The sequence below is a fragment of the Salvia hispanica genome, chromosome 2, assembly GCF_029641045.1.
Source record: "Salvia hispanica isolate PSC_SH4W2 chromosome 2, Shi_PSC_v1, whole genome shotgun sequence".
In the NCBI taxonomy this organism is placed as follows: domain Eukaryota; kingdom Viridiplantae; phylum Streptophyta; class Magnoliopsida; order Lamiales; family Lamiaceae; genus Salvia; species Salvia hispanica.
Genome location: NC_142693.1, coordinates 10,211,749 through 10,230,954, shown reverse-complemented (window position 1 = coordinate 10,230,954; position 19,206 = coordinate 10,211,749). Strand labels below are relative to the sequence as shown.

Here is a 19,206-nt window from a genome sequence, read left to right as displayed (position 1 = left end):
TCCTATAGCTTTATTTGTGAAAATCACTTTAAAGGAAGTTGTGGTTCATTCGAGAAATGGAAAGAAAAGGAAAAAGAGAAGTAGAAAAAGAACATGCAAAGCATGAAGAAGAAAAGAAAAAATGTGAAATAATTGTTGTTAGTAAAAAAAAGGTTGTTTTTGAAAAATTTGTTGTTAGTAAAAAATGAACACATTTAATCCCTCATATTTTTTCTCTTCAATTATCTATTATATTCTCTATTCTAATTTATTTTCTTTTCACTTATTATCCACTTTGTTCTCTATTCACTTAACTCAAACTCATTCATTCATTTTTGCTAGAAATAATGAAAAAAAACAATTGGAACATAAAACTGATATATAAATATGGTTTAAATTTCAGTTTGTATAAACAGATGTACAATTCACTAGCCGGGTGCATGACCCTCAGAAACTGATACAAGAACCAATACTATGAAGGTCTACCTGCCGCGATTGGGGCAAGCATTTGCAAAGTGTGCTGGATCTCCACAAACGAAACACCTACCAGAAATCGGCTCACCAATAGCAGATACGAAAGACACATCATTTCCCCTTCCTCTACTCCGGCCACCCCTACCACGACCACCTCTTCTGCCACCACTGGATGCTGATCTGCTAGTACTTCGTTGTATTGCTGTTACTCCATCATTTGCACTATCTTCCCATCTGCATTGCAGAAAAATGCTAAAAATCAAGCCAATGCTTTAATATCAAGTTTGTTTCCAAAATAAACAGAGCAATCACCCTCTTCTGCCAGTGTTACATTTCCTCCACATAGACCACTTACAAAGTTTAGGGTGCTCATTAGTTAACTCCGCAGTTTAAATACTAAACAGATACCGGTATTGTCTAGGCTCTCTGTACAATAATGTACAAGTATCCTGGTACAAAATTGACCCCCATATGAGATCATTACTGCCCAACGATGATAAGTTTATTCAACCATTATATACAGACAAAACAGTAAAATACATGTACAACTCATACCACAACCACACCAACAATGCTTCGAAGAAGATCACACATTTTATAGCTATGTATCTAGCACATAATAAAATTACATGGGGAACCCATATATATTTCACGTACACAAAGAAGTTACACCCCTGAGCTTGGCATGAATAGAACTTTCTCCCTCTATTAGCCGGAGTATTAGCTGTTCGCAAATTGCAAGGTGCACCGCAGGAGGTGCATGGAATTGTAGATTCCCCTGCATCATCACATGAAAACAATAAGGTGAAATGAAATAAGCTTAAGAACGGTGATAAGGTCATATAAATCACAATAGATACATACAAAACTCTAGTCTCGAAGGGATATTTAGTGTTGGCACCAACATGCAGAGAAATTAAACATGTACAAACAAAATAAGGTGTGAGCAATTTAAATATAAACTGATATCAACATGTAATGAAAGTCAAGTATAGACTGTCAAGGATGAGGAAGAAACATAATAAACACAAGAAGCACTGGAGGCAGTAAGGCCCACAAGATTAGGAAAGAACATAGTAAATTCAGAAAACAAGATAATCATCAAACCATCTCCTGCAACAGCTTCCTGCGGTCGTGCATTATGACCTCGTGCATTCTCAGAAGGATATGAACCAGAAGAATGCCTTGTTTGCCAAGATGTCTGATTTCTAGAATCACTTTGTTGGGAAGTGCTGGATAATGATGTATGCCTTTGCGCTCTTCCTGGAACCACAGTAACATGAAATCTCAAGTAGTGATTTGGTACTATTATACGTCACTCTCTGCTTCAAAGGCAAACACTCACTTTTAAAATTATTTTAGGAACTCGATACCAAGGTATACAATATCTGGCACAAGGAACGGAACGTATATTTTTGCGTATGATTATACAGATTTGAGGAAAATTAATATAGTCTAATAACATGCATCTTCAACATACCAGGGGCATTGGAGTTGTTGCGGGACCCAGTTCCACATATTTCCACTAGCTGCTTCAAAGTATCATCACAACCCCCTACGCAGCCTGACAAATTACAACTCAGTTTAGCTTACTTAAAGAAATTCATTCTGAGACATACAAACATCAAGTATCATCAGTTGACTCCAAAAACAGTTCACGTAATACTACCTCCGTGCCTTGAAAATAGAAACTATTTCAATTTTGGTATGTCCCTTAAAAATAGAAACTTTCTAAACTTTCCAATATAGGAAATGGACCCCCCAATCCACTACCACAACTTCCACCACTTTTTCTCTTCCTCTCTCTTACTTTACCCATTTTTCTTTTCCTCTCTTACTTTACCAATTGTGTATTAGAACCCGTGTCGTTTCACAATTTTCTATGTTTCAAAGACAGAGGTAGTAAGTACTGCAAGAAAAGTGGCAGGGATGCAGTAGATTAGTTGGGTCCTTACTCGTTATTATGTTATTTTCTGATATTAAGTTGATTAGGTCATACGTATTATTTTTAATAATTGAATCAAGCCCGTAAGTATATGGTCCTAGGGTTCAGTCAGTTATTTATAAGGCTATGTTTCCTACGTTTCATGCACTCAGAAATATAATTAGAGCTCAGAAAATACGATGTGGCCTCCTCGAGGGAGAGTTAATTTCTGTTCTTTCGTTTGTTTCTTTCTGTCTTGCCACCTTCACTCTAAAAAAAAGAAAAAGCACTGGCAGAGTGGCCCAGAATCTCCTGAAGGCTGAATCTTACCCAAATGATCAACACTGTAGTTAGGAGGTATCTCCAGTCGACGAAATTTAAATTGAATCATAAGAACTGGTCCTGAAAAAATGTTTGCATGTTACCCAAATGATCAACACTGTAGCTAATATATAATTTTTGTTTTCAAATAAAAGATTACACGGATAAATATTCTTATGTGATGAAATCTTAGGTCATATATATTAAGTTCACAACCTAAAGAATCCAAAATTAGATACCTGGAGAGCAAGTACTGCAGATATTTGTGGTAACAATGGCATCAGATACTGATCCTGGTAGCCAAACAACGTTTCTACACTGTAAGATTAAAGTAATATCAGAATTAGCACAGGGGTGATTACAAGGTAACATAAAGCTTTTTATATACCTAAAGAACTGTAAGTGCATTTCTTATCCTTTTTGGTAAGCTTTAGTTATCAGAATTAGAGCTGGAAATTCTTCACATGACACAATAGTACAAACAGACACTAAATAAGAGCCTAGTGTTAGTGTTGTTATCTTTGCATGCAATGTCAACATAATACATATATGACAATTTATTATCAAATGCATGAATTGTATAGTTCTATGGAGGCATTGTCTTATTGTGCAGTATCATGTCTTATCATAGTATTTTGTTTTAATAAATGGTGTACTAGTATATTGTGTCATGTTCATGTCCGCACGGCATCAGCATCGAACACAACATGATTATATGATTGACGACCTAAACACTGCAGTTTCGTACAATAATTGATAAGAGTTGAGTGGATATGAAGTCAAGTATTGTTAACCATCTCTGAATCTACACCACATGTCAAAAATAAAAGGTAATGTTCCAAATTCAATTCAGTGGGCAAATATCATTATATAAAAATTTCAAAGATCATACAAGCTTAAGATATTAACTGAGACTGCAGGCTGATTGTCATGGAACTGTTGGTTCCTTGAAGAATAACTTACATGGATATTCAAAGAAAAGACACTTTAAATTTGATTTAAGTAATAATAAGAACATGGAAACAGACTAAATTGGTTTTATATAGCATATGGAAATTGGATTAGTTTTTTATACAACAGTAATTTGATTAAATATGTAAAATGAACTCAAAAATGGAACTAACAAAAATAAAGTACTACTATATGTTAAAAATATATTTGATGTGTTCAATCAGGTAAAGAATTAAATTAGGATCAGAACTATTTCTTAAAAACTAAGACATCATATTACATAAATATTTATTACAACATCTGAGACAATGGTGATAACAAAACATCAATTTAGTTTTATTATATTTTCTTCAATATTTTTGTTTTAGCAGTGCTTAAAAGCTTAATGGTTCTGATGTTACCAAAGTTCCATTATATTTATGCATAAAAACTCCAAATGCCATTAAAAATAAAAATAGATGTAGGAGTAGTCAAAAGATGTGGGGAAAGATCTAAAACTGCAGCCAACTCTAGGAAATGTACATGATTGACCCTCCAATGGCACAACTTATGTCACTGAACAATATGAATAGCATATTATGATACTCCCTCCGTCCCATTGAAGATGAATCACTTTCCTTTTTAGTTTGTCCCAACTAAGATGACCCATTACTTAAAATGGAAACACATTTATCTCTACTTTATTCCCTCTCTCTTACTTTACTCTCTCCTCTCAACGCACAAAATAAATTTGCATAAAATCCCGTGCCGCCCAAGAAAGGGGTCATCTTCCTTGGGACGGAGGGAGTATTATATATAATGATCATTCTTTTCAGCATCATACTCTATTCTGTAGAACATATCAAATTTAATTTTGACATACGTGTAGTGGTTTTAATCATGATATAGCGTAACCAGATTCACAAACTTACTAGCGGGGTGCAAAGAGGTTATTGCACAATATATGGACCGTAAGCCACAATGCTACTCATCTTCAAACATGTTAGCTAGGGATGTATGCTATTTAAGTAAACCACATGAATTTTGAATGGAGCACTTCCTTAAAAAATCAAGAAGACTGATTCTTTTTGAAAGGGAAGTCATGAAGAGAACCTACTTGAGGGTAACCTAAACACCCAACCATGAAGTTTCCATCCTGCAATGGAGAAAAATAAGTCATCAAATGTAGAATTACAAGGGTACAAACTTTATCGTATTCCACTTTATATAGTATATCTATAAAAATACAGATTCTTTGAGGGCCTAAATATCAGCTTACACAGTTTTGTCTAATTATAACAGATGTGATGAGAGAGGTGAGTCAGCAATGTGATGTTCTTAAGCTAATGTGAGCAGATATACGATGAATACCTTCAAGACATTCCATGAATTATGCAATTGGTCCAACTGTATCCTTCTTAAAGATAAGGGCTCAGTAAAATATGAAACAGGTTTATGGCTTATGGCATATTTTAGTAGCGATCCGAGATTATGTGACACATTAATGACCAAGAATTGTGAATTTTAAGGGATAGTTAGTAGTTTAAGTTCGAACTGCAAATACACATTAAGAATGCATCCAAGAAGGAGATACTTTGAAAGTTCAAAATGAAAGCCAATCATAGAAATGGATTCACAACTAACCATTAGACTAGGTTATTTGTAACTCATTACCTTGAACTATGTTAGCATTAAAAAATTGCATAGAAGACATTAAAGGTGTGATGTCCCTAGGATTAATCTAAATAACTCCCATGCGACACATTAGAAGCATTATTCTGAAAAGGAGTATCACCAAATACCGGCTTTTTCTTGAGGACCATATCTGATTCCTGACAAAGGCCACATTTCCGAACAACATCCCCAACTGCATGCTGCTCACTGCCAGTAGATCTATTTGATCTGCATATAAATGTGTTTGTCAGTTAGTTGTAAAGTATTATTGGTTGCAAACAAGAGTGCTGTATTTACCTCTCAAAAAAAACAGCCATGGCTTCAAATAGCTTTCCTTTGTTTAATCTAGCCTGTAAATAGAGCTTATAAACTGAAAGGGGTGGAAATATATATGACAAATAAAAGAGTAGCCGTACATAACTCCACAAGGTTAACAGAAGGCATATCATACACATGGACATTGATTTCACTTACATAGATAAATATAAACATAGAACCTGTTGCTTGACATCCATAGAGTCAATGAATAGGCATCCGACACACCTAATGAAAACTAATTAAGCTCATGTATCCATATGTGTGGCAACATGCTTCTTTACAAGTTCTACATGCTCTATTAACTTTCCAGCATTTTATGAATGTGTAATCTTACTACTGTATGAAAACTAGTGCTTATTTAAGATGTAAACCCATCTTAGCTGCATAACAAGACAACATAGAAGCAGGCATAAACAGTAAAAGTCGATACTGGAGATAGGATCTTCACTAAAGAACACTAGATAAGAAATATCTTAGAGTAGCACATAAAGCCTTACATCCAGAAAGCAGGCTTTCATCCGTTGTAGGCAAGTTTGCAGAACTTCATCTTTTCTCTTTCTACCCTCACTAACTGCTGTCATATCACTTTCCATCTCAGCACGGAGACGTGGTTTCCACAATTCATGACTGTTCCAATCATTAATAAAAGGAAAATAGTGTTTGTAAGTGAGCATGTGTTTGTTTTTTATATCATGATGCATTTTGTTTATCGAAAGAAAAAATGTAATTTCAGATGAAAAGAATGAATCGCAGTTAATAGCATCTTAATTACAACATACAAGTCCCCTTTATAGCTACTTCTGATGTAGTAAGGGATTTTCACTCTTTAACGAATTAAAACCAAAATGCAACTCTGAGCATAACCTTATGTAAATTCCTCACAATCCTCAACGATCCTTCGGTTTTTTTAAGCCAGAAGGTCCAACATGAGGCTGGAACAAATTTACCCCATGATATTTCACCCATTTGTTGGTAAAGACTCCATGTTACACAAAAACAGTTTATATATGTCATGATAAACTATTATTTCTTATTTGCCAACATTAGAGGTCAATTGTCCTTTCACAATGATGAAATATCTTGGTTGCAAGCAACAGTTTCTACAGTCTGGAGAAACTTAAATCCCATTTATTTATCAGATGATCTTGCATCAGATTGACACGCATGATGGCTTAACTCCACTCAATCACCCACCCACCCTTGGGAGAAAGAGACGCCAGTAGAAACCCATCGGACGCAAAAGAAATAAAAGAAAATTTCCAATGAAAATATAAAGATGGGGTAACACAATAAGTTGTAGCATTAAAGAGAAATGATAACTTCTTTAAAATTTGCAGAAAAATAGTTTATTATTCTTGGATCATAATGCTCCATTCTATAAAATTATTTTGCCGCTGTGGAATTAATAAGAATTGAATGCATAACGGGTGCAAAAGTGTCATGCTCTGAGGCGTGATAATAGCACAATTAACTCACCCCATCTCATCATATCCCATGACTAGCGCCTCACCCTGCAATTAATAAAGCTAACATTAGAAGTATGTGGCACATGATTAAAGTTTATTAGTATAATACATGGTTTAAGCTAAAATATTGTTAAAGTGAGAGAAGTAAATGGATAACTTTAGTACAGTACATACGGGCTTCAATAAGAATGTAAATCAGTTGCTTGAATTTTTGAAGTTAAATAAGAGGCAGATGGTGTCATGGAACCTCTAAAGTTTTGATACATATAACCAGATATAGAAACTTGATTTCCTTCATAAATTCTTCAAGCAAGTGATAGATCTAGTAATCTGACTGTATCTTGCAACCTAATATTTTAAGATGCTCAATCAAACAAGATTTATATCTCAGCCACCAGTGAAACAGAAAGTAAAATAGGTTGCTGCTAAGTGACCATCTAAGCTGAATTTCGTAAGCATGGATTTCATACAGGCTTTTAAACAGCAGAATCAGTTTTGGCATTCTAAATGCAACCTATCTAATTGCTAAGTGATGTCTGTGAATAATACACCATCCCGAAATGAGATTACAAGACATCAGATGCACATAAACCTTTGTAGATATTAACCACACGTGTAAAATACTATGTAACATAAAAATATATTGCAACTATAAATATACTTATAGCCCCCCTCCTTCCCACAACCTTGTTAACTTATTCGTGGTGGGCCTAGATGAACTGGGTGATAGGTACTATGATTGCCTGAATCATCAGAATTTACATATCTTTAGTCCTGCTTAAACAATATATTAACCACACATCATTTTATAATGTGGACCCACAATCCACTAACATTACTTCACCACATTTTCCCCCTCTCACCTACTTTGCACATTAAAACCCGTGTCATTTACAACTTTATCCATTTTCCTAGAGATGTAGGAAAGAGTGATGCAATTTCAAAATTTAAAAAAAAAAAAAAAAAAAAAAAACTTTGGAAGTACAATTACAAGTTTTGTAGGTGAGAACCGCATGCTAGAGTCTTTAGTGGCATAAAATCGATCTATAAGCTTTTTTATATGATCGTGCATAGTCGCATCTGTTCCAATCTGTGCCTGCAAAAATTAAATGAATTATAAGTCAATAGTCAATATAATTTGTATACATAGATTTCCATGTGTCCCACAAATTAAGACAAATTGGTAAAGAAAATATATATATTCAACCACAACTTACACATTCATTACCTTGTCCATACAACTTAGTAAATCAGCCTCACTTAGAAGAGGAGGAGGTCTGGTCACTCCAGAATCAAGAGTCAATGTAGTTGGTATAAACTGAAACAAGTCATCCAGTATTACATACAAATCATTGTTTGTTAAAAATGCATCAGCCACTTTACAGGAAGGATTCGCCATTAGGATTAAGAGTGTCACTCCCTCCCACCCCAAATCCATACAAAATTGCATCAAAGCTAATATTAGTGAACATGAAGTATAAATCGGAATGACATTGACAAAGTATGGAATCGATCAATAAGTTGAAGAACAGATTGATCATGATGCGCATCATGTTCCTGCCTTTTCCTGCAAGATTTGTTTAAGTTTATCTCTATGTATGTTAGTTTATCTTTCCAAGTTTAAGCATAGTTAAGAGATTGTAGATACTTAGGGGCTTCTTGGTATGATGGAATGGAATGTGATTCCTACTTCCATTCTATTCATTTGCTTGGTGTGATGGAATGAATGAGTGAATGGATGAAAATGCAAAGGAAATCCAAGGAAATTGACATTTCATTCATATCTTCATTCCATTCCAACCTCCATTCCATTCCACGCTCATTCCATTCCATCATACCAAGCATGGCCGTGTTTAACTTCAAATTGGAGTCATTAGTAAAGTCTATATATATTTCAGAAAATCAGAAGTCTTAGAGATGTCGCATTTTCGGAGGCTTTATATTGTAATTGTATTTTTCGTTCAGTATATATTATTTTGGGTCTTTTTTCTGTTATTTTTCAGTAGTTTTGTTGTGTTCCTTATTCTCTGTAGCTAATTATTCATCTCCTCCGGCTTTACTCCTAAAAAATGGTGTGGTGAAAGATGGTTTCCACCTGTGGCATTGAATCACAAGGCGATGGTCGGGTGAAGGCGGTAGATGCATTTGAGGCAATATTCACAGCCCAAGATGCTAAATTCGCCGCCATGCCACGGATATTAGCACAAGCAGACGATGTTGCAGGAACTTGGCGCTTCCAACAATGCCCAAACTGGTCCAACTGCCATCCTAGCAGCTTGTCTCATGCTTCCACTTCACACACCACGACAAACCTCCTGGTTGGACCTCCCAAGTCACCACGATTCCACACATTGGCATACAGCTCACTATGCTCATATCCCCATGTTTGACGTACTGATACTCTAGGTAGGTTCGCTCGCGCAGCCCAATACTTCCTCTTTAATAAAATCTTGGTCGAATAGCGCGTTGATTTAGCACTCATCGCCCTTTCCGGTCCCGCTTCTGAATCCCAGGAATTAATGGTACGTTTTGGCCTAAATTCAGTGGTAGATAGCTCGAGCCACTCCACATGACCCATGAAGAAAGCCACCGCATCCACAAAAGCCTCGTATGCTGATATATGATCAACTGTTTCCATCTTCTCCGAGAAGTTTGAAAGCCATACATCATATGCTACTCCCCACTCAGCAAATATGGGCAATCTCACTACCGTTATGGCGTTATCAACAAACTGGTGGCAAAGGTCAACGCCCAACAAGGCTCTTCACAACCTCCTACCCAAGGGCAGATCTACTTGGACATTATAAGGGGCAATTGCCCCTCAATATATTTCATTTATACTAAGTTGTTATTCAATTTAAAAAAAAAAATCAATTTCCATTATAAATGTCCCACCTCAAACTTGAAAATTTTCTTCATATATATATTTTGCTCTTGCTGAATTGATTCTCTGGCGCCGTCCCTGCTCCTACCTGCGAACTTGTGCCCCATGCAGCACCTATCGCCAACCGCCACCATCCCTTCCATCCTTTGACGAGACTGGCCCTCTAGCATGGCGCTCGATCCGGTTAGTTCTTTTTTGTCCACCACACGCTGATGGATCAAAGGGTGGCCTTGATTGCCTATTCGGGCCCGGGTCTCCCTTGGGTCCAATTGCTTACTCGCTACATGCCAATAATTCTTGGGAATTTTCGAAAAGCTCCCTTGGCTCGCTTCAGGGGAGATACATGGCACTACATCGCACACGCCAACCGTAGCAGAGTACATCACTCTTTCAGGCTTGTCTTGCACAGACCCCTAATGTGCTCGAACGTCACCATCATCATGTCAACATTTTTAGGAGGTCTCAAAGCTGATATCCGCATGCATATTAAAGATACAAACGTACCCAGTTAACGCAATACAGATGTTCAAACGCATCGGTATGGTGTTGTCTAAGTCCTTTGGCAGAGTGTTTGTCCGACATATACGTCGCTACTCAGCTTGACTGAATTCACAATCAGCACCCACAACGGCAGCCAAGTCTGTCAATGCCAAAGGCCACCCGAAGCTGTTTTCCTCCTTGTTTTTGCTCGATGCCAAACAACAAGTTCCGTAAACATCTCGCTGCAGGTACATGTTGTAAGTGTGGGTTAAAATAGAAGTACTAGTCATCAAGGATGACGAGTTGGATGCGGGACACGAATCTTGACCCTAGATTAGACGCTGACACGTAATCGGATCCGGCTTAGTTCACTACCAAAGCGTTATCCGAACTGTCCTCTAATGAGTTGGATAGTTTCCAAACCATGAAATTCCGAGGTCTGCTCCTTTCTACACCGTCCGCCTAATGGTCGATCGCGGTACCAACTACACTTTGTGGCTACATTCTCGGTCATGCTTGAAAACGGCATCAAGATACAAGCCGTGGGAATGTGCTGCACGGTTCGCCTATACATTACTTTCGAGGTGTTTTTGATGGTTTATAGGTCTTTTCTCTCAATAAGGTTGATTTCCTATTGATATTATGCATATCTTGGCTCACGGCAGTTGGGTACATTAAGAAAAATGAGAAGCAACTCTTTATGGAGTTCACATACCACAACCACACGGTTAGACTTCAAGGTGACCCATTGTCCCCCCATAAAGCTTGCTGCCCCACTGAGTTCCATGCACTCACAACTGATTATAGCGGTTGGTTTCTCTGTTCCCTTAATGGTGCACATCGCCCAGCCCCAGCTCCTTCACCTCAGTCGGCCGTCTGTGCACTCACAATCAATAATAGTGGTTGGTTTATCTTATGATTTATGGATTCCTTTCCTTAAGCTTTTAGGATTAAGTTTGGCTTTAAATACCTTGTTGTTAAAAGGGCAGCCTCGTTTAGGAACTTTTGTTAGTATTGGCATTGGCCAAGGACCTCTCACGAGGTAGTTCGTTGTTATTCCTTTCAGTCTGTTTTCATAGTAGTGTTCATTCAGTTATTATTTCAAACAGTCAGAGTCCGTTGTCTTTGGCTTGATTTCTTATGTGACAATCCGCTGAACAGTTGGGGTGTGCGTCAAGGCACCCTAACACATGTGATCCGTCCTCTTAATCAGATACTGTCAAAAGCGCCATTCTGTCCAGTTCTAATCCGCTGCAGTCTTCAAGCACGTATTACTAATCAACTTCTTCTGTGCCAGTCTTCATCACCACCGCCGCTTCACCGTTGATTTCGCACTATGGCCTTAAATACAACACAACGCACTATTGCCCCACAAAACATCACAAGTGGCGATGGTTAATTCAGATGAGGATGTCAAACATATTATTTCCACACACTGCACCAGACATACCCACGCATTCCAATTACGAAATTAATTAATGGGTTTATGTTTCTCAATTTAAAGTGTGATAAAAATTTACTTGAGTCTTGCAGCAACCAGCGCTAGTTGGGTATTGCCTTCCTTCGAAGACGTTATCTATTTATCATATTTTCTGTTCACTTATAGTACTTCGAGAGAAGGCATGATTTTATCTTTGTGGTGGCTTAATAACTCTTGAGATCCTTGCCGGCATAGTGTGGAATTTAATTGATCATAGGATAGTTGTTATCGAACCCGTAGAATTCTACTTCTATTCTACTTCTCCAATTCTTGGTTTCCATCATTTAATTGTTTGTTTTATTGTTTATGCTTTCAATTTAGTAGAGTTAGAAAACAAACCTTCTTTTTGGTCTAGAGAGTAGAAACAATTGGTCCGTAGTACTTAGGATTAAATCATGGGTCTATGTGGATACAATACTCTTACTTGCCTAGGAATATAATTACACCGTATACCTGAGGTTAGATCTAGTCTAAAATAAGTCGAGTCAAGTTTTTGGCACTACGCATATAATTTCTCTACAAAGTACTTCAAATATACCATAAACAAAATAAGGAGTAAAAACTCAAGATTAAAGTTGAACAAAAAAGAACAGAAACAAACCTGTTGCCCGTACTGGTACGTCGGAATCATAGAGCCTCCCCATGATTCAAATCGATATACATCCAAATAATTTTTCTTGAAATATGCAGCAAAGGATACATTTAGCAACACCCAAAAAAAACAATTAATGTATCATCTCATTTAAAAAATCTATCAATATTATTATTGTATGCATTTCACATATATATTGAAACTTAAATTAATAGATAGACTCGTTTCAAATCTCACAAACCCACATATAGTGGATTTTGTATTTAAACAGACGCTATGCAATGCATATTTAATCTTGTAAGATACGCATATTCGTAGCACTTGTCACACCAAATAATGGACTAAATTAATGCTTTCAAACTCTATAATCTAATGCATAATCAGTTTTAGCAAATGCATTTCCAATTATATTTGTGAATATAAGTCATTAAATTATACTTTGAAACTCCTATAAAATGTATGGATCTTCTTATCTTCACATATCCACATATTAATATATGGAGTACATTGATTATGCAAATTATAATCAATTTATGCATTTCAAATATGTATATCAAATACCTGTGATTATAATAGTGCTTTTATGAATTCCAAGTTAAGCATGCTAATAACATATTTTATGCACACCGAAAATATATAAATTATTCATGGGGATTAATATTGAGATTGCAACAATAATATTTATCTATATTAGCAAGTATGCATAACAAACATACATGATGGTGGATTACAATTTAAAATGATGACATTAAACAGGGGAGACTACAGGCAAAGCTAGGGGCCCGAGAAGGATAGAGAGGCAAAGCTGAAACTCGGGGGAATCTTGATGATAGTGAAGTTTAGTTGCTGGTAAAATAAGTGTCTGGCATATCTCTAGCGTTTTTGATGAACAAAAGCCTCAACACTTTTATGTCATCTGAACCAAAAAGTATAATCTCGGCAACTTAATTATATATTGTAAGACTGTACATATATTTAAAATAATTTTAAAAACCACATCTACTTCCTGTTAAGGTGAGCATTAAGAAGGGGAGGAAACTCTCATTAATAGTGATTGACTATATTGTGAAAAGTGAACTTATAATTAGCTTAATAGCATGAGGGATAGTGACAAAATTTTACATGAAGCGTATCAACCAAAGAAATTATAAGCTAACCCTTGGAATCAAGATAATACTTATTGCAGCAATTTAATTATGATGACGTGTTTGTGAATTCTTTTGTGCTGAACTAATCAGGTGTAACCGTCTAAGTCAATAATTTCCCAGTAGAAAACAACCAAAAATCACATTACGGAGGACTTTAAAAGTTAGGAAACTCACAGCAATTATCACTCGTCCAGATGCAGCAAATTGTTCACCCGCAATATCAATTTCAACGGTAGTTTCAGCACCAATGGCTGGTTGAGAAACACAAGCCAGGAAATGTCGGACAACCAATTCATAAACCTTCTGTTGCACATTAATATTTTACTGAAAATTCAGAAAACCATCCAATCAAAAGATAAAATGAATAATTGAATTTATCAAAAACTGATACAAACATGGTGATCCTGACTCCACCCAGACTCTCCGGCTGAATATTTTGTTGGGTGAATGGGAGGGTGAGCTTTGTCATCATGTCCTCCGATACTAGGATTTCTCCAAAGACGTGCTTCAGGATCCAGTAACCGCTGAGCATATGTGCCCCATACTGGGTGTTCTTGCTGCTCTTGCACCATAGTCTGCACCAGACCCAGAGAACAAAACAAATCAAAACATCAAAACATAAAATAAAAAGAAGCATGCTTAAGTTTTTAACTGGCATGGTTATTATGGGAGAATTTCTGAAACATATTAGTTTGTCATTCTAAATTCTTGGTATTGCCTAATAGCATGCCATGAGTATATTTAACAGATTAAAGTCCAAAATTGGTCGACTACATTTGCCAAGTAAACTTTTTTGTTCTACGCATTAAGTGTGTTAGTTTATGGTCCTAAACAATATATTTTGGGCCATAATTGATAGTCCCATCAAAGTTGACAGTCAACTGCATTTTGACCAGGTTACAGAGTTAATTATCATTCTAATATTGAGCCATTCTGTTCAATTTACTGGAACTTTTAATCTTGTAAGTCAGCCAACAATTATACCCACCCAGATTTTTCTTTTCATGACTTTTCTTACTGTTCTTAATATAGTTGCACACTTGCATTGCTAACTCAATAAACTACTAAAGTCACTGGTAAAAACCATTACTCACTTGCAAATCTGTTGTCGATGAAAAGCTATCAGTCTCTGTACGAGGATAACTAATGAAACCAGCTTGATACAGATCTTCAGCCACCTAGTCACAAAAACAGATGTGCAAAACTGTAATCTAATTTAATAATTTAAGAGATAATTATGACCTAAAGCCTGTTATATAAGCTTAACAAATACTAGTTCTCAAGAACCAATAAAATAATTTCATCATTTACAACAAATTTAGCACATAGAACCTGGTGCTACCTACACAAGTTACAAATAAAAAGCATAACATATTTAAGGACATGCAACATTGCATTATGCCCCTGAAATATTTTTATGCGTTGTGATGAAATGGTGCTTCGGTGATAGTGTTACCTTTTCAGCCAGAAAATTAGATATTCAGGAGATAGCATGCAAGACAAGGAGTAAACTAAAATCCAATTCAGTTGAATTTCCCATTGTTCACCAATTAACAAAGCTAGGGTTCTCAAAGACTGCTATAATTATACAACTATCATTTATCAAAAAATACATTCAATAAAGCTTCCCAGATTTACATACATCTTTGTCATTAGAATTTCAAACTAAATGATAATGGATAAAAAAACCGTTTACTGGATGCAATTCCATCCTTACAGGCCAGTGGAATCAATAGTAAATGGTTAAATGAGATGAGAGTAATACAGCATATTTACATCCTAGCAGGAACTCACTTTCATGGTCTTTTCTGAACTCATATGGAAGTAACGTGAAGCACGTTTTTCCAGCTCTATTGTACTCAAAGGATAAGGAGGATACTTAGGCTTCTCCTGGTGTCTAACATTTGTTACCTGAAGGTGAATATCACAAGTAAATAAACCCAATCCAAATGAACAGATCCATTTGTAGGAAGTAGTATTTCTTCAAAGAGACTCACAGTTGCAGTGGGTTCCTGGACACACATTTCATATATTATTGCTGCACAAGTGTATTCAAATAAATGACCTCGCCTGCCATGTGAGAGAATCATAAGATATTTTATTACATAATTTGGTTTCAATATTATTTCAAGTAAGATGAAAATTACATCCAATTAAAGGTAGCAGTGCCTTCTTCTGAATTATGAGTACAGTTAATAGTCCAGAACTCTTCAGGTTGATGAGCTTGGATTTCCCAGAACCTTTCCACAACAAAACCAAGGGTAGGGAACTGCAGAAAACATAGAAGCACAAAGTGTAAACATAATAAATAGCAAACTTTCAGCAGGTAAAGGAAATGAATGTAGAAATTAATTATTGTAATATCCACTGATAAAAAGGAATCCTGTATTTATATTCTGTTGCTTGACGGAGGAACAAGGAGTGTGCCTCACCTGGCAAGGACCATAACTTAAAACAACATTGGTATCATCTGTAGTGGAATCAATTATGAATGCATCTCTCAATAGCATAGTCTGAAACCGTGTGAAAGAAGCTCCAATTCGCAGATCTATTTCCTGCATCACATTATCAGTTTCATAACTTGTTTTGGAATTCTTACATGATTATCAGAAGTAGGCACTTTGAATTTGTCCTACCGGCCCCATTCACAGGTAATAAAGTATACTGACAATGATAAAAAAAAATCAGGATAAATGAGCACTAAAGAACCAAAAATCTTCAAGTAGAAGGTTGAAGAAAACTTTAATCAATATCAATTAATAATCAGGTACAAAACATATGAACTCTCAGTGACTCACTTGTCGAAGATCAACAGCTTCTGCCTGCAATTGATTAGGCGGAGAAAGCCTCGCGATTGCATCATAGATGTCCCTGAGCATCCCAAAAAATCACTTTCAATAGCATGTATTTTTGAAAGAGGAACAGAATAATCAGCTGTAAATGTATGTAAAAGCGATCAGAACCTTTCAGTCAGGGCAGAAAAACGTGCTCTCCAAATGTTAATATTTCGATTCGCTCTCATGCAAATATCAACCACCTCAAATGCTATATTTTCTCCTTCTCTGTCGCAATCAAGCCACAAGATAAGCCACTGACACTTCCTAGCTTCTTCCTCCAGTGTTTTCTGGATGTCCAGTTTATCCTAGATTTCACAAAAGACAGCCAACATATCTTTTTTGTTTAATTGGCATCAGGTGAAACTCAAAACTCATTGCACCAATTATAGCCATCCCCTTCCACGAAATGATAATTATAATCGGTGTCCGAAGAACATAAGCATCATACACATTCTGTTTGGGAAAAGGTCTAAAAATATTTGAAAATGAGTCTCTGTAATTTCAGCACCAATTCAACTTTATTACCCCTTAGACCATATGATTCTTAAAATGTCAATCTCCAGCATTATATATGAAGAAAGGAATTTAGAAATTGATATCTCAGCACAAATTATGCATCCCTTCTCAACTCTTGGATATTGGTCAGAACATTTACAAAATATGCCATACAAAATATTGAAACAAATTGAAATCCTTGAATCGAATAATCACAGCGACCGCTTATTTTATACTGTATGTTTGCTCTTCAACGTATCACTTGGTGCCTTAATCCGTACATGTAAATATATGAAGAGGCTGCTAATTGACAACATAGGAAGGAGAAGCACGTGAATTAACGCTACATCTAGGGTTTAGCAGGTTACCTGAGGCACATATTTCTTAACTGGGGCGTGGTAGAGATCGACGGGGTCACAGGAATGCCACTTGCGATACCTGTCGTCGAATTCGAGCTCCATTAGGTGGCCTGTGACAGAGGTGAAGGACATTTGAATTAACTGGCTCCTAACCACGCAGTTGAATTCGAATATCCTATTGTATCTGGACCGGCCGTCTCTAGTTCTCATCCCGCCGCTCGACGGATTCTTCGAGAGTATACCAGCCACCTGTTTAGCCACTGAAGGCTTCTCTGCCACATTCAGCGCCCTTATTGACCGCCCTCCGCCGCCGCCTGCCATCCCAAAATGCTCGATTCTAATCTCAGCTACACTCAAATTATATTTTTTTATTAAATTCAATGGGAGGGATTTCCCGCTTTTTTTTGTTGAAAGGGATAGTGTAATGTGTAACACACCTATTTCCAATATAATCCCTTTCTTTCATTTTATTTTCATTTTTTTATTAATACTATTTAAATTTAAAAAATGACTAAAGTCTAAATTTGGTCTTTACATTTGCTTTAAAAAAAAATTTGGTCCTTTGCATGAAGATTATTATTTTCTGGTCTCAAAGAATATATTTTGGTCCAAAGTTAACCTTTTTCCGTTAAACTTAACGGTCAAACGTTAATTGACCAAATTTGTGACTCAATTATCAATCTAATTAGTCAGATTAATTTAATTAATTCAGTATGAATATTTATAAAATACTTTTTTTAACCATATCAAAATATATTAATATTCATAACATATTTTAATACATATTGCAAAAAATATTAAAATTAATAAAATATTTTTTTCCTATAACAAAAATAAAATTGAATTAAAATTTTTAAAATATTTAAAACTTTAATAATATTAAAATTTATACAATATTCACAAATTTAATATTTATTATAGGTAAAAAACATAGGTCAAATATTTTATAAATTTTTTTTTGGTAGTAAAAAACGGGAGTAACCAGAAAGTCTCAGAAAACAAAATCACTTATAATAAATTTTAATTTAATTAATTTTTATAAAATATTTCATAAATTGTAAGTTAGTTTTTATTATAGGTAAGAAAAATATTTATAAATATTAATATTAAATTAATTTGAATAATTACATTGATTGTAACATCCCACTTTTTCGAAACCTAATTTTTGAGACGTGAAAATTTTTGCATTAAATGCTTTTAATGCTATGATATATGTGGATGAAATGATGAGTGATTTATTGCAATATTCTTTGTGACCTAATTGCAATATGGAGTTGAGTTTGAGTTGAATAGTCAAACTTGTTGAATATATGACGTGGCTATTGAATAGTCAATATTGTGGAAAATATGACGTGGCCGTGGAATGGTCAAAGTCGTTGGAAAATGTGAGGTGGAGGTGGAAATTCGAATATGTGAATATTTTGATGCGGGAGAAAATAATATTGTGGTGAATTATTATCCTAAGGGATGAATGAGAATTTAATAGGAGCATTATTTAATTAAGTGGAATTTTCGACCCCTCCTATTTATTGGAAAGAAATCCTATTTTTCTTGGATTTAATTATTGCTCGGGATAATTATCCAAATTAAATCCAAAGTCCGATTATTCCTTATTTATTTGATGAAGTTTTCGGCCCCTATGTTGTTTCTAGGGGGATTTTCGAAAATCCCCTTATTTTATGGGAGAAGGGAATTTTTATTATATTATTTGATCCCTTGTTTATTCTCTTCCATAAATAAATTCAAAAATCCTAGCATATCTTACCATATCTAAGAAGATCTTGCCATATCCTATTTAAAATAGGATTTTAATTAAATTCCTTGTGGGAGGAATGAAAATCACGC

General features: G+C 35.6%; 1 protein-coding gene across 1 annotated transcript; it reads right to left on the bottom strand.

Annotated features, from left to right (window-relative positions):
• Positions 1-340: 340 nt before the first annotated feature.
• Positions 341-17,718, bottom strand: TOP3A (topoisomerase 3alpha). The gene is made up of 24 exons (XM_048114069.2): positions 17,371-17,718; positions 16,634-16,812; positions 16,469-16,541; positions 16,103-16,225; positions 15,818-15,939; positions 15,668-15,740; positions 15,465-15,581; positions 14,765-14,848; positions 14,066-14,245; positions 13,845-13,973; positions 12,532-12,606; positions 8,315-8,404; positions 8,078-8,182; positions 7,097-7,131; positions 6,118-6,247; positions 5,600-5,652; positions 5,431-5,530; positions 4,746-4,784; positions 2,938-3,016; positions 2,708-2,779; positions 1,934-2,017; positions 1,561-1,716; positions 1,111-1,231; positions 341-687 (listed from the first exon to the last, which is right to left on the bottom strand). Exons 1-24 carry the CDS (start codon positions 17,680-17,682, stop codon positions 462-464), a joined length of 2,757 nt encoding a protein of 918 aa, XP_047970026.1. The 5' UTR covers positions 17,683-17,718; the 3' UTR covers positions 341-461.
• Between the last annotated feature and the right edge of the window lie 1,488 nt (positions 17,719-19,206).